This window comes from Ixodes scapularis, unplaced genomic scaffold, assembly GCF_016920785.2.
Source record: "Ixodes scapularis isolate PalLabHiFi unplaced genomic scaffold, ASM1692078v2 PGA_scaffold4__175_contigs__length_147842914, whole genome shotgun sequence".
Lineage (NCBI taxonomy): Eukaryota > Metazoa > Arthropoda > Arachnida > Ixodida > Ixodidae > Ixodes > Ixodes scapularis.
Window position 1 is genome coordinate 110434525 of NW_024609879.1, and position 12584 is coordinate 110447108.

The 12584-nt window shown below is 45.5% G+C and overlaps 1 protein-coding gene across 1 annotated transcript in view; it reads right to left on the minus strand.

Moving 5' to 3' along the window:
* The window catches only part of LOC120838743 (TAF6-like RNA polymerase II p300/CBP-associated factor-associated factor 65 kDa subunit 6L), a 31126-nt gene extending 18731 nt beyond the window's left edge, over positions 1-12395 (minus strand). The window contains exons 1-2 of the mRNA XM_040208784.3: positions 11993-12395; positions 3048-3134 (exon numbers count right to left, since the gene is read on the minus strand). Of these exons, the coding sequence (XP_040064718.1) occupies positions 3048-3134; positions 11993-12181 (276 nt within the window). The 5' untranslated portion in view covers positions 12182-12395. The remainder of the gene's footprint in view (positions 1-3047; positions 3135-11992) is intronic.
* Positions 12396-12584: the final 189 nt, after the last annotated feature.

Genomic DNA, 12584 nt, shown 5'->3' on the forward strand with positions numbered 1-12584 from the left:
TGGTAGCCTGCGCCACCTAGCCTTAAATTATTAATTAAGAAATTTGTTTTTCCTTTTTTCTTATATTCTTTTTTTCCCTTTACCTCTCTGCAAACATCACCGGGCAGGTAGAGTACTTTCCAGAAAGACCTTTGGGGGATCGGGAAAAAAAAATTAAACACCACCCCCCTCTCCCTCCCCCGGGCGAGGGAGCTGCCAATTTTCCTCTGGTCAACCTCGTCAGTGTTCCTCCTTAAACCACACCCACTGGGGGTCAGGTGTGAGACTTTGGGCAGGAGCCACGCCGGAGGGAGTCCCAATATTCCTTTGTCCCTCCTGACCCCCAGCTGTGCTAATTGTTCGTCCTTGTTTCATTTTCCCTAGACTGTATCCACCAGTTTTCCAATCTCCTTTTTGTGATGGTAACCCTTTTTTTCTCCATACCTCCATCCTCGTCCGCAAAACCGAGCACCCCCGCCAAATCCGCCGACCCCTCCGGGAGAGCAGGACGAAGCCTCGTACATTCTAAAATAAGATATTCTATTGTTTCGTTCTCATTTTGGCAAATGGCACATAATCTGTCCATTTTCTCGAATTTAGCCCTATACGTTTTGGTTCTTAAAACCCCCGTTCTAGCCTCAAACAGTAGGGAACTACCCAGTGAATTATCAAAAACCTGTTCTTTTCTTATTTCCTTCTTATGTGACCTATAAATTGTTAAAGCTGATTTTCCTTGCATCCTACCACTCCACATTTTTCTTTCGGCTTCTTTTACGCCCTTTTTTATCGTTGTGTTCCGCTCAGTCTCCTCCCTAGATGACAGATATTTAAATTTTAGTTTTCTCGTTCGGTTCGTCCATTTTGTATTCAAACTCTTCATGTATAAATACTTGTACACCTTCCTCGCTCATCGTACGTCCTCCATTTTTGTTAGTCTTTGATCAAATTTCAATTTGCTGATTGTCTCTCTACTCTCAAAAGACGACCAGCCCATGTCCCCTTGTACCCCTTCATTTGGCGTGTTCCCATGCGCACCCAGTGCCAACCTGTCTACACTTCTCTGTCTGACCTCCAATCCTGTCTGAACCTCTGAACGCATGCACAACACTGCATTACCAAACGACAAACCTGGCACCATGACTCCTTTCCAAATGCCTCGAACTACTTCATATCTATTATAATTCCATAGTGCTCTATGCTTCATAATAGCCGAATTTCTTTTCCCCTTTTTTATTATATTTTCCTCATGTTTCTCTAAATATTTCTTTCCCTGTTTCATCCAGACCCCCAGATATTTGTACTTATCTACATAGTCTATTTCAAAGTTCTGAATTATCAGTGGCTCCCCCTTTTCGTCATTAAAAACAATCACTCCAGATTTTTCTCTACTGAAATTCAGACCAAGCTTGTCGCCCTCTCCTCCACATATCCCAATTAGTTTGTCCAATATTTCCCGGCTATCTGCTATAAGTATGATGTCGTCTGCATACATCAGTCCAGGTATGTCTTGGTTTACTTTACTCCCTCCCTCCATATACATCAGATCAAATCCCAAGTTGCTCTGCTCTAATTTGTTTTCCAATTCGCTTAGGTATACCATGAAGAGCAGTGGTGACAGGGGACAACCCTGTCTAAGCCCTCTTTTTATTGCTGCTGGTCTTGTAGTTTCTGCCTCCCACTTTATAACCACCTCATTATTTGTATACAATTCTTGCGAGAATCTAATCAAATATGCATCTAGCTCATACCTCCTCAGCAGTTCCCAGAGTTTTTCCTGACCCACATTGTCGTATGCCCCCTTGATATCTAAAAATGCTACCCATAATGGTCTATGGTTTGTCGCTGCAATTTCTATGCACTGGGTGGCTATAAATAAATTACCTTCAAGCCTTCTATCCCTTCGGAAACCATTTTGGGGCTCACCCAGAATCTGCGTGCTTTCTGCCCACTCTTCCATTCTTCTCTTCACTATCTGCATAGCTAGCCTGTATATGACCAAAGTTACTATTATTGGGCGATATGATTTAATACTATCTTTATTACCTTTGCCTTTATATATTAGTCTCATCTTGCTTAGTTTCCAATCATTGGGCACATCCCCCCCCTTTAATTATTTGGTCTATCACCTGTTTTAGCTTCCATTTGCTTGCTTTACCTAGAGCCTTTATTAGTCTGATTGGAATGTCATCTGGACCTGTTGCTGTTCCTCCTGGAATCTTACTTTCCGCTCTGCCCCATTCTCCTATAGTAGTTCCCATTGTTTTGGCTCTCTCTTCCTCCTGCACGTTACTGTGATTGGTGCTCTCCAGTTTTTCATCTGGTTCTAACTCCAAAAAAGCTTCTTCAATTGTCCTCCTGATGTATTCTCGAGCCTCTTTCCCCTCAACGTTTATCCCTTCCTGCAAGGTGAGTGAGTGCTGGCACAACTCCGTCTTTTTTCCCTGTGCCTTAATGTGCTCCCAAAATCTTTTTGTTGCATTTCTGTCGTTCTGATTTATCTCCATCATCCACTGAGCCCCTGAGCTGCCAATTTTAGTCTGTATGAGAGCTGATGCCTCCCTTTTTCAGCTTTGGGGACATGAGGCAATAGTCTATTGTTGAGTGAGAGGCGTTTCTCTCCCACATGATTTTTCCATCGCATTTTACTTGAGCATTAACTTAAAGTTCCTTAATTGTTGCATGCCAGACTCTCGGGCATTACATTATGATTAACTATCACTGGCTCACCTGCACACCCACTGTTTATTCGATTATTAAATCAAATGTTTGCCCGACTGGTTCATACGGGGCCAGATGAGTGACTGTTCCAATATCTTTGTGACGTTGCTCATGCTTTCCCACGGACGGTCTGTACAATGCTGGCAGAAAGCTTACAATATATGGTGAAACCACCCTTTAAATTTTAATGCTTGTGTAAAAAGATGTTTAAAAAAAATGTCACTCCGGTAAAAACAAAAAAGCAATACAGAATGCCTTTTTTACATCATCATAACTCTGCTCTAAGAGAGATGTGTTCATTAGGTATTCATATCTCTACAAAGTCAAGTTAGGGATGGGCAAAATGTCACCTCGGTATCGCTCCAACGCATGGCCCTTTGGACGTCCTCGCACATCAGCTTCCTCCGTTTGGAGTGTCGCATGAACTGGCCGCTGTTCTGCAAGCGGGGGAACGACGCTTGTAATTTGTCGATGTACATCACTGCAGCGCCACGTATTGGCTGTAAACAGAACCAATCTTCCTCGTGGCAGTAACAATGCGAATGAACAGGTGTCGCATTCGTTTGAGTTCCGAGTTACGTTGTAAACCCGCAGCTCACACACGAATCTACCCAATTGGCCCGTGATAAGAAGTTCACAGTTGACACATAAGCGCACACCACTCAGTAATTGCACAAAATGGTGACTGCTACTGTATTCGCTGACACGAGACTGGCCAGGCGTCTCTTTCAGATGCCCGGCCTCCAGAACGCGCTTGCCGCCATCCACCGTGCCTTGGCTGCGTGTGCAAGCTTGAGGCTCGTGTAAGAAACTGAAGCATTATCGAAGATGGAAAGCTCACGCTGAATGGAGGAAACTGAAGGATCCCAGAGCCGTGTATATAGAGGGTTTGGTCAATGGGAGGTGCGGGCAGAGCCAGGGCATGCACCAGACTCGGAAAGAGGGCTTGGCATGCTCTCTTGACCAACCAGGAGCCGAAAAGAATTCCTTATCGGTGGTAGCGAGAAACAGTTCTGATCAAAGGTATATGTTCGTAAATGGTTTTAATAAGCGCATAAGAGTGAAGTGTAGTAACTCTTTGTGGTTGAAAATAGGGTGCATGTGTTGTTTTAATCATGATCATGCAGAAAGATGTAAGAAACGAATGCGCCGCTCAGCTCTGTTTTGCTCAGACAGTGTGTGACCGCTCGGACGGCAGATTCCCGGCCCTCGGCGCTTGGCGTACGGATTATGTCGATCGTTCCTCTAGTCGCACTTTTCCACCATCATTTTAGATGAGCGTATATTTTCAGTCACCGAGAGTCACTCCGATGCAGTTATCAAATTTGTTTCTCGCGACCACCGCCAGGGTATTATTTCCGGCTTCTGGTTGGTCACATTCGAATTTCTGATGTCGCCCTGGAATATGCCCAGCCCGCTTTCGGCCAATGGCGCCTCCTTATTTGTCTCCTATACTTCTTAACGAATGGCCAAACTCTCTACATATACGGCTCTGAAGGACCCCCCTGCCGGTGACTATACCTGTAGTTACATTACTGGCACTACCTGTGACCACATTAACGGCTTAGCTTGGTGCACCATAAGCCCATTTCTCTCAGTCAGCAGGAGCAAGCGCGTCCTCGAGACGTGCCTACGTAGTGCTGGCTGTGGCGTCTGCAAGACACAACCGTGAAGCTGGCACTGTAGCATCCGATAACGCACGGTTCAAACACAAGCATTTGTGCTGTCAGCTCTAACAGAACGCCTATAAAAAAAAGTATGCAGCTCATGGCCTCAAGGTTTCCTTGGAATGCCACAAACACATTCTTTTTAGCCGTCTTGTTTCTTTTCTTCCTTTGTTTCATAGCACCCGTTAGCAACAAAAAAGGCCTGTCCAAACGGGAAACTTCAAAGCGCGTGGGTCCACACAACTACGCCATATAGCGCATGCTGATCTGCTTTTTTTTTTCTTTTTTTTTTTTTTTGGGGGGGGGGGGGGGAGTTCTTTTTTGTTCTCGTCGTCGAAGGAGGCCCAGAGCGTGCTCATCACGTGGGTCCGGATAGCCACCCACATGCTCTGTTGGCTATTGGACAAGGCCCCCGCTGTTATTCACGTCCAAGCTTCCTGAAATTGGGAAAGGGAAGGATACGAGGGCAAGGAGGTCAAGCCTCTTCGCACAAGCCAAACCCTGAATGGCCCGACGCAACAACGGTCACGGGTTGCGGTGCAACAGATGGGCAGCACGCCATTGGTAGGTCGCATGTGACATCAAGCCCAATGAGAACTGAAGTCACTGAAGGGCAGCGGAGGTGAGGAGAAAAGCCGTGCTGCTGGAGCGGTTGATGTCCAAGCAGAAGACAGACAGCCGGACTTCAACTTTAACTTCATATGCTGGTGAAGTGTCGCTTCGCACGTTCTGAAGTATCCTGTTAGGACCAGTGTTGTGGAATGGGCAACCCCATTCCATTCCAGTTCCATTTCGGGGAATTAGAGTTTTTGATAATTCCATTCCTTTCAACTCCTAGGAATGGGGACACTGGGCCCATTCCCACTCCTGGAATGGCTGAGTCGCTCCATTCCATTCCTCTAATTCCTAAACGTTAAAAGTGTCACTTGACAGTTGCATTACGTTGCAGGGTTGGGCAGAAATAGTCAGAAATGTATTTGGAAATACAAATACTGGGATAGATGACAATAGTTGCTAAGATACTGATACTCAAGTCTCAAATATATCTATAAAAATGTACCATGATAAGTATCAGAAATACATTTTAAAAAGAGGCAAAAAGTCTTTGGAAATACAAATACAAGAATACATTTTAGGGACGGCAGAAATATAAATACTGATAATACAATACATTTTTCAAATTTCTTTGAGATGCCAACTGAGATGAGGCTTTAAGTTTGAAGTGGAAGTTTCTTTTTTTTGGTCCCGAAATTACTTTTCCGCAGGCTTGGCACTTCGCCTTGAAGGTAGTGGTTCCGGACGAAGAGTCCTAAATGGGTTTAAAAAACGTTCCATCGAGGATTGACCGCGGTCCCTTCCCTGGCATACTGCCTGACTGACCAGTGATGCGAAAAGACTTCGACCTCTAAAATAAATTCCATCAAGAAATCAACACTTCCCTGTCCAATAAGGGCGCCCCTGTCAGCACTGCATGACGTCACGGTGGGATGAACCAGTATTCTTGAATCTGTAGGTGTTGCCTTGAACATGAAACTTTACCCACACTGCTGTATGAAAGGTCAATACATCCTTTCGTTGTATCTGACCTCGTTGAAGACCATGCAGGCAGTTGCATTTGGAATTTTCGAGAAAAATGGACCACCTGAAGCATCCTGAAGCACATGTATTATCTTCTGTTACGGTTGAAAAATCGATACGGTGGCCCCTGTTGTGACGGTCTTTCCTCCCGACTCTCCGCCTCCAATGCACAAGTGGCAGTCTTCAAGTTTCGCCTAGCATCATTCAAACAGGGACCTCGTGGATTGCGACCTGAGATGGCCGGCACAGGTGCGAGCTCTTTGAGAAACAGCGCGCTCGAGACGAGTCGAAAGTGTACAAAGTCTGGGTCCGCACAGCGAGGCCACGTCTGGCCTCCTTCCTGGGTATCGGATCACCAGAGCAGCAGGTCCCGTTCACGTCGGCTGATGACGTACCAGCCGTGTAATATAACAGGCGCAGACGCATTCGGATATGTGTCGAACTTCACTAGTGAAAGCCGCCACCGCCGCCCCCCCCCCCCCCCTTTCCCCCCTCTGTTTGTTGCTTTGACACTTGCTTTTTCCATTGCATTTTTTTCTTCTGCGCATAGTCTGCTAGGGCCTTACGCGGGTTCGCAGTTTCCCGCTCATTTTATTTCTGAACAACCGACTGACTCCCTGACTGGCTCAATATAGCTGAACGTAAAAAAAAAAATAAAAAAAATAAATAGATAAATAAATAGATAAATAAATAGATAAATAAATAAATAAAATATAAAGAACCTGGCCCATTCCATTCCCATTCCATTCCGGGCAAAAGGCATCTAATTCCATTCCTATTCCATTCCCCTGAACGTTGCCGCCATTCCATTCCCATTCCATTCCGGGGTCGTGAAAATGCGGAATGATTCCAGAATCATTCCAACTCCGGAGTGGCAACTCCGCAACACTGGTAGGACACCCCTTAAAGGGCGGCTCTCAGAAATATCTCCTGTCTTGCGGAAGTTTCCCTCCCTCTTCCTTCTTCCCCCTTCCTCTTCCTCGCTTTTCACATCCTTATCGCACGACTGCTAAGGGGCTTGGCGGTCCCCGGACAAAACCTTTGTAACTCTTGAAGGTTCTCTGCCTCAACACCAAAAAAAAGGGATTAGTTAGGCAGGCCGGACATGAGCTCGGAAGGGGCCAGGCTACAGACTGGCTCGCTTTTCTTATTTTTCTTTGACTTGCTCCCAGCAGTTCTAGAACACACTCACATTCCCCCCCCTACGGCCACATACGCTACGACATCCCATATTTCTCCCGAGCGAATGAAACTTAAACACGGACAATTCGAGGACTGCCAAGCTACTTTTAGTGTCCGCAAAACGCACGTTAGCAGTCAAGCCTGGAAACAAAATTTTAATGTTTCGTATTACTGACCACAAGCATCCAACTTCTGGGTGATTTCTTTCAGCAAATGCAACTGAGAAAAGTCTACTTCACACTAGCACTCAGCAAACAAAAATTTCCTTTGACGCATCCATAATCACCCAATACGTTCCCCCTTCCCCTCATCATGGATGGGGTCCTCCATCACCTCCGCCGTTTCCCGAAACGTCAATGGTTTATAACCACCAGCTTATAGAAAGCTATCCTTTAAATAGCAAAAAAAGCCGCTCATACTTTCCGCTGTCTCGGCATCCATGCCACGAATTCGCCTAAACAACAAAAGATGCCATGTGAGAGATTCAGAACAAAATAGATAGTTCAGTGACTACCTTTTTTGAACAGAACAACCTGTTACCGATATTCTTACTCCTACTCTAAAAATAAAAGTTCCTTATCAATCAAGGCCCCCCCCCCCCCCCATTGACGGCTCTGGCTCACTTACAGACTTATCAGGACCCCTTGTTTTTATCTCATATGCCTCAGGAATTTATCTGGTAGTTTTCTCACTGCGTTACCCCAGAACATGCAGCCTCCTTAAAGCAGTCACCTCGAGGGTGACTGCTTTAAGGAGGCTGCATGTTCTCTAGAGCGGTCATTCATATGACGCCCAGTTCAGTCCACATAGGAGCGCCCGCAGAAAACTGGAATGTCATAGAGACGCTTTAAACATGCGGCAGACTGAGCGACCATTGCCGACCTTCTCTTGTCTTACCGAGATTTTGAGCCTCTGAAGTGGGCAATGACGAGCCTCCGCAAAGGCCTAGGCTAAGGAGAAGGAAACAGTAGCACCTGAAGTGGCAATGACCTGTCCTGCTGTGGCAATAATGAAGCAAAGCGAACGGAATAAGAGGTAACAATAACTGAAGGTCGCTTATGGCGGTGCCCATGCACAGTTGCCTGAAAGCGTCTATACAACCCTAGTTTTGCATTCCAAAACCTTGTTTCTGTGCTTGGTCTTACAATCATCTCTCTCTTCTTCTGGGACATTAATTTTTTTGCATAACTCGGAGAGCTCGTAAGGGGCCGAAAAGACAACCAGAACGTTCTAACGTTCTGCAACTGTCTACAAGTTGCGAGAGGTTTTTTTGGTGGTGAAGTTTTTTTTGCAGAAACAAGGTATCTGCATTGGCTAAAACGAATTGTAAAATTCGTTTTAGCCAATGACATATTTCCAGATATGTCAATAATTACTTCGTCATTGTCCGCCCACGTGATGAGCTCACGGATAAGATGGTGCATGACTTGAAGGACCTGTTTGCGTCCTGCTCTAATGGTTTGAAGTTTACATATGGGAGGACCTTGGGGGGCAGTTTACAGTTCTTGGATTTAAAACCTAAATTCTTGGACCACATCTGCCAGGCTTACGAACCCCTCCCTAAGAAAGGTGCGTTTCCTTTCAACTCCACACACACAGAGTTAGTTAAACGAACCATTGCCTCATTGTGCCTAGGAGCTGCTTTGGAAAAGAGCTGTCCAGATAAAATGGGCAGGAACTTTCTCAAACAAGTTGATCGGCTCATGAATGCAGGTTTTCCGCAGAAGTCCTTAGTAGAAGCTGCGGAGGACCTAAACAAAAAACATAGAGGCACAGAGAGAAATGCTGGTGAATGCCAGAAAATAAGGCCTGCAGTAATTTCTTATATTCACGCGATCTCCCACAACTTGAAAAAAGTTAAGGAACATTACAACGATCTGGTCGTCTTTTCGACCCTTTCCAAGCTCTCCGCGCTATGTAAAAAAATCAATGCACCAGAGGACGAGTGTGATGATGGCAAGACGAAGCATAGAAACAAGATTATGAAATGCAAAACTAGGGTTGCATATGACATTCCACTTTTCTACAGATGCTCGTAAGTGGGCCAAACAGGGTGTTGTATGAATGACTGCTCTAGAAAACGTGCAGCCATTTTAAAGCAGTTACCTTCAGGACATATAGCAGTTCACTGCAACCCATGAGAATGCACTCCATGTTTTCCTGACACAACGACTCTGGAGCGACAGCAAAAAGAACTACGAGAGAAATCCATGAGGCATACGTAATAAAAACGAGGGGTCTTGATAAGTATGTTGGCAAGTTGTCATTGGCCTTGATTGATAAGGAACTGTTATTTAAAGTGCGCGGGTGGGCATCTTGTAAATGACCTTTTTTTTTAACGCGGTGTTTAGCATTACATTCGACGGAACCCGAAATAAAAAGTTACGTCCGACATAACTTAATGTGAAAATTAAAGTTATGTACGTCAGAACTCAAAATAATAACTAAAGTTACGTCCGACGTAACTTTACCCCAAGGTTTCGAGTTATGTCTGACGGAAATGAAATTAAGTTATGTCCTGTGTAACCTACGCAACCTTAATGAATGTTACACTTTACGGCCGATACATGACGTAAACACAAACATATCATGAATTATAACTATGTTACGTCCGATGCAGCATTCTTTAATTGGTTCAAATCGTGACTCCATCTCTACCTTCAGGCAGAGCCGTGCATACAGAGAGTTTGGTCAATGGGAGGCGCGGGCAGAGCCAGGGCATGCACCAGACGCAGAAGAGGGTTTGGCCTGCTCTCTTGGCCAACCAGAAGCCTGAGAGAATGCCCTAGAGGTGGTAGCGAGAAACAGTTTTAATCGTATGAATATGTTGGTATATATTTTTTGGGTTTTAATCAGCAAATAAGAGTGAAGTGTAGTAACCCTTAATGGTTGAAAATAGGGTGCACATGATGAGTGGTTGTTTGGGCGAGTTGGTTTGACATCTTATACAATCGTGTGCGCAACAAAGACGAGGACAAAAGCAGAGAAGGGGACACAACAAGGCGCAACTTTCAACTGAATTTTCAATAAAATTCAGTTGAAAGTTGCGCCTTGTTGTGTCCCCTTCTCTGCTTTTGTCCTCGTCTTTGTTGCGCACACGATTGTATAAGGTGCACATGATGTTTCGATCATGATCATGCAGAAAGACGTAAGAAACGAATGTGTCGCTCAACTCTGATTTGCTCGGACAGAGTGTGACCACTCGGACGGCAGATTCCCAACCATCGGCGCCTGGCATACAGATTATGTTGATTGTCCCGCTAGTCGTACCCTTCCACCATGATTTTGGATGACCGTGATTGGAACATCACGTGCACCATATTTTCAATCACCGAGAGTTACTCCGACGCACTTGCTAAGTTTGTTTCTTGCGACCACCGCCAAGGTATTATTTCCGGCTACTGGCTGGCCACATTTGAATTTTCGAAGGTGCCCTGGAACACACCCAGCCCACTTCCGGCCAATGGTGCCGCCTCATTTGTCTCCTATACTTCCCAACGAATGGCCACACTCTGTACATATACGACTCCTTTTCAGGTACAGATGCCCAGCACAATCACATACCACTCAAGTCGCCACGCACGCTACCTTTGGCAGTGTTTTGTTCCAGACTGCCTTAAATCAACTGCTGCTTCGAGGGTGCCACACGGGTGTGAGAATGACAATAGACCTTCGGCCCTTAGCCATATCAACTCTGCTCTCAGCACGAGCCAGCAAAGGCTACAAGCAGGTATAACAAACACGGCAAGGATAACAAAAAGTGTTTTTGTATCGAAAAAAAAAAAGAAATGCAATCAATTGTCTTAAAGGAGGAGAAATAAGAGAGAGAAAAAAAATTATATGTGACGAGCATCGAACCCACCCAGCTTCAGCAGCCTTGATGTGCGAGGATCACACTCCAGCCCCCTCAACAAAGTTGGAGGTATGGATAGAGCCGAGATTTTAACCTATTCACGAATGCTGCATCGGACGTAACGCAGTAATACACAATATTTTTGTATTGATGTGTTTACGTCATGTATCGGCCATAAAGCGAAACATAGGTTGCGTAAGTTACACAAGACATAACTTTAACCTCTATTTCAGGTTCCGGCCAACGTAAATCTAATTTTCATATTGGGTTACGTCTAACAGACGCAACTTTAATTTTTGTATTGGGTTACGCCGGACGTAACTCGAAACCTTAAAATGAAGTTACATGGGACGTAAGTTTAATTTTTATTTCGGGTTCCGTCAGACGTGACGCTAGACACTGCATTTTTTTAAATGGTATTTAAGCCACTGTATTTCAAATCAAATTTCAGCTGCGAGTGCGCCTTGTATTGTCGCCATTCTTGACTCTGTCCTTGTTCTTTGGCGCTGAAATGCGAGTTCGGGGGAAGCTCCTCCCACCTCCTTCACCTTTATCAGTGAACACTTGAGAGGAGGCGACCTCCTCTCGAGCATTCGCTCCGCTAAAGCGGGAAGAGGTGCGAGGAGCTTCCCCTGAACTCTTAACCTGTCACCGAGTATAATCACCATCGCATCACTGGCACTACCCGTAACCCCATTACATAAAGCACTAACAGCTCCTGGCAGGATGAGAACAGCAGGGAGGTGTTTTCCGTCTCCAGCGAGAACTTCCTACCTGGGATAACGCTTCGGTGTCTCGCGAGCCTCGAGCGAGCATGCACAGCCAAAGCAATGCGGGATGGAAACCGGCTGTTCGAAAGAGACGCCCGCCGTTCTCATTCTATCAGTGACTACAGGTAATGGCGTGAAAGAGTAACTTGAACTACTAATATCTGTAACCGCATTGCGTAGGTCATCACATAAAGCAGCTGTCAGCAACGTTTGAAGCCATAAGCGCGACGGTTGTTTTGAGCTACCTGTGCCAGTTCCCGAAGCCTGTAGTTGAGATCTTCCGTGAGGACGGCCAAGGCCTGCTGCGAGACGTCGGAGATGCCGTACGACTCGGCGAAGAGAAGGATCGAGTCCCTTGAGAACTGGCTGTATCGCTTTTCTTCCACTTTCTTGCCGTCGGAGTTCTGACCGGCGGTGCGTCGGGTAGTCGCCATTTCAAAGACGCCGACAAACCCTCAAATTCGTCTGCACGCAAAAACGAGAAGGGCTTAAAATCCCACAAAATTTCCACACACGGTAAACTGCTAGACGAGGCTCGTGCAAGTGCCGTTCATCGTCTGACATTTTGGCGGACATTCAAAAAGGTTTTCTGTCCAGCGCGCGATTTGAGAGCTGTCCATCGTGCACCTTGTTTTGGTTGCTATCTATTATTTCCCACCACTGTCCATACGCTCAAATACTGCGTTGAGAAGTAAAAAGGCGGATCAATCGCCTACGCATAAGAATTAAGTTCATAACTTTATTCGCTAAAAAGATTTTGTGGACGGTGTTATAAAACTTTACGTGCAGAAACAATGTCACGTAAGGCTTTTCAGTATATACGGTGGACTAGATTTG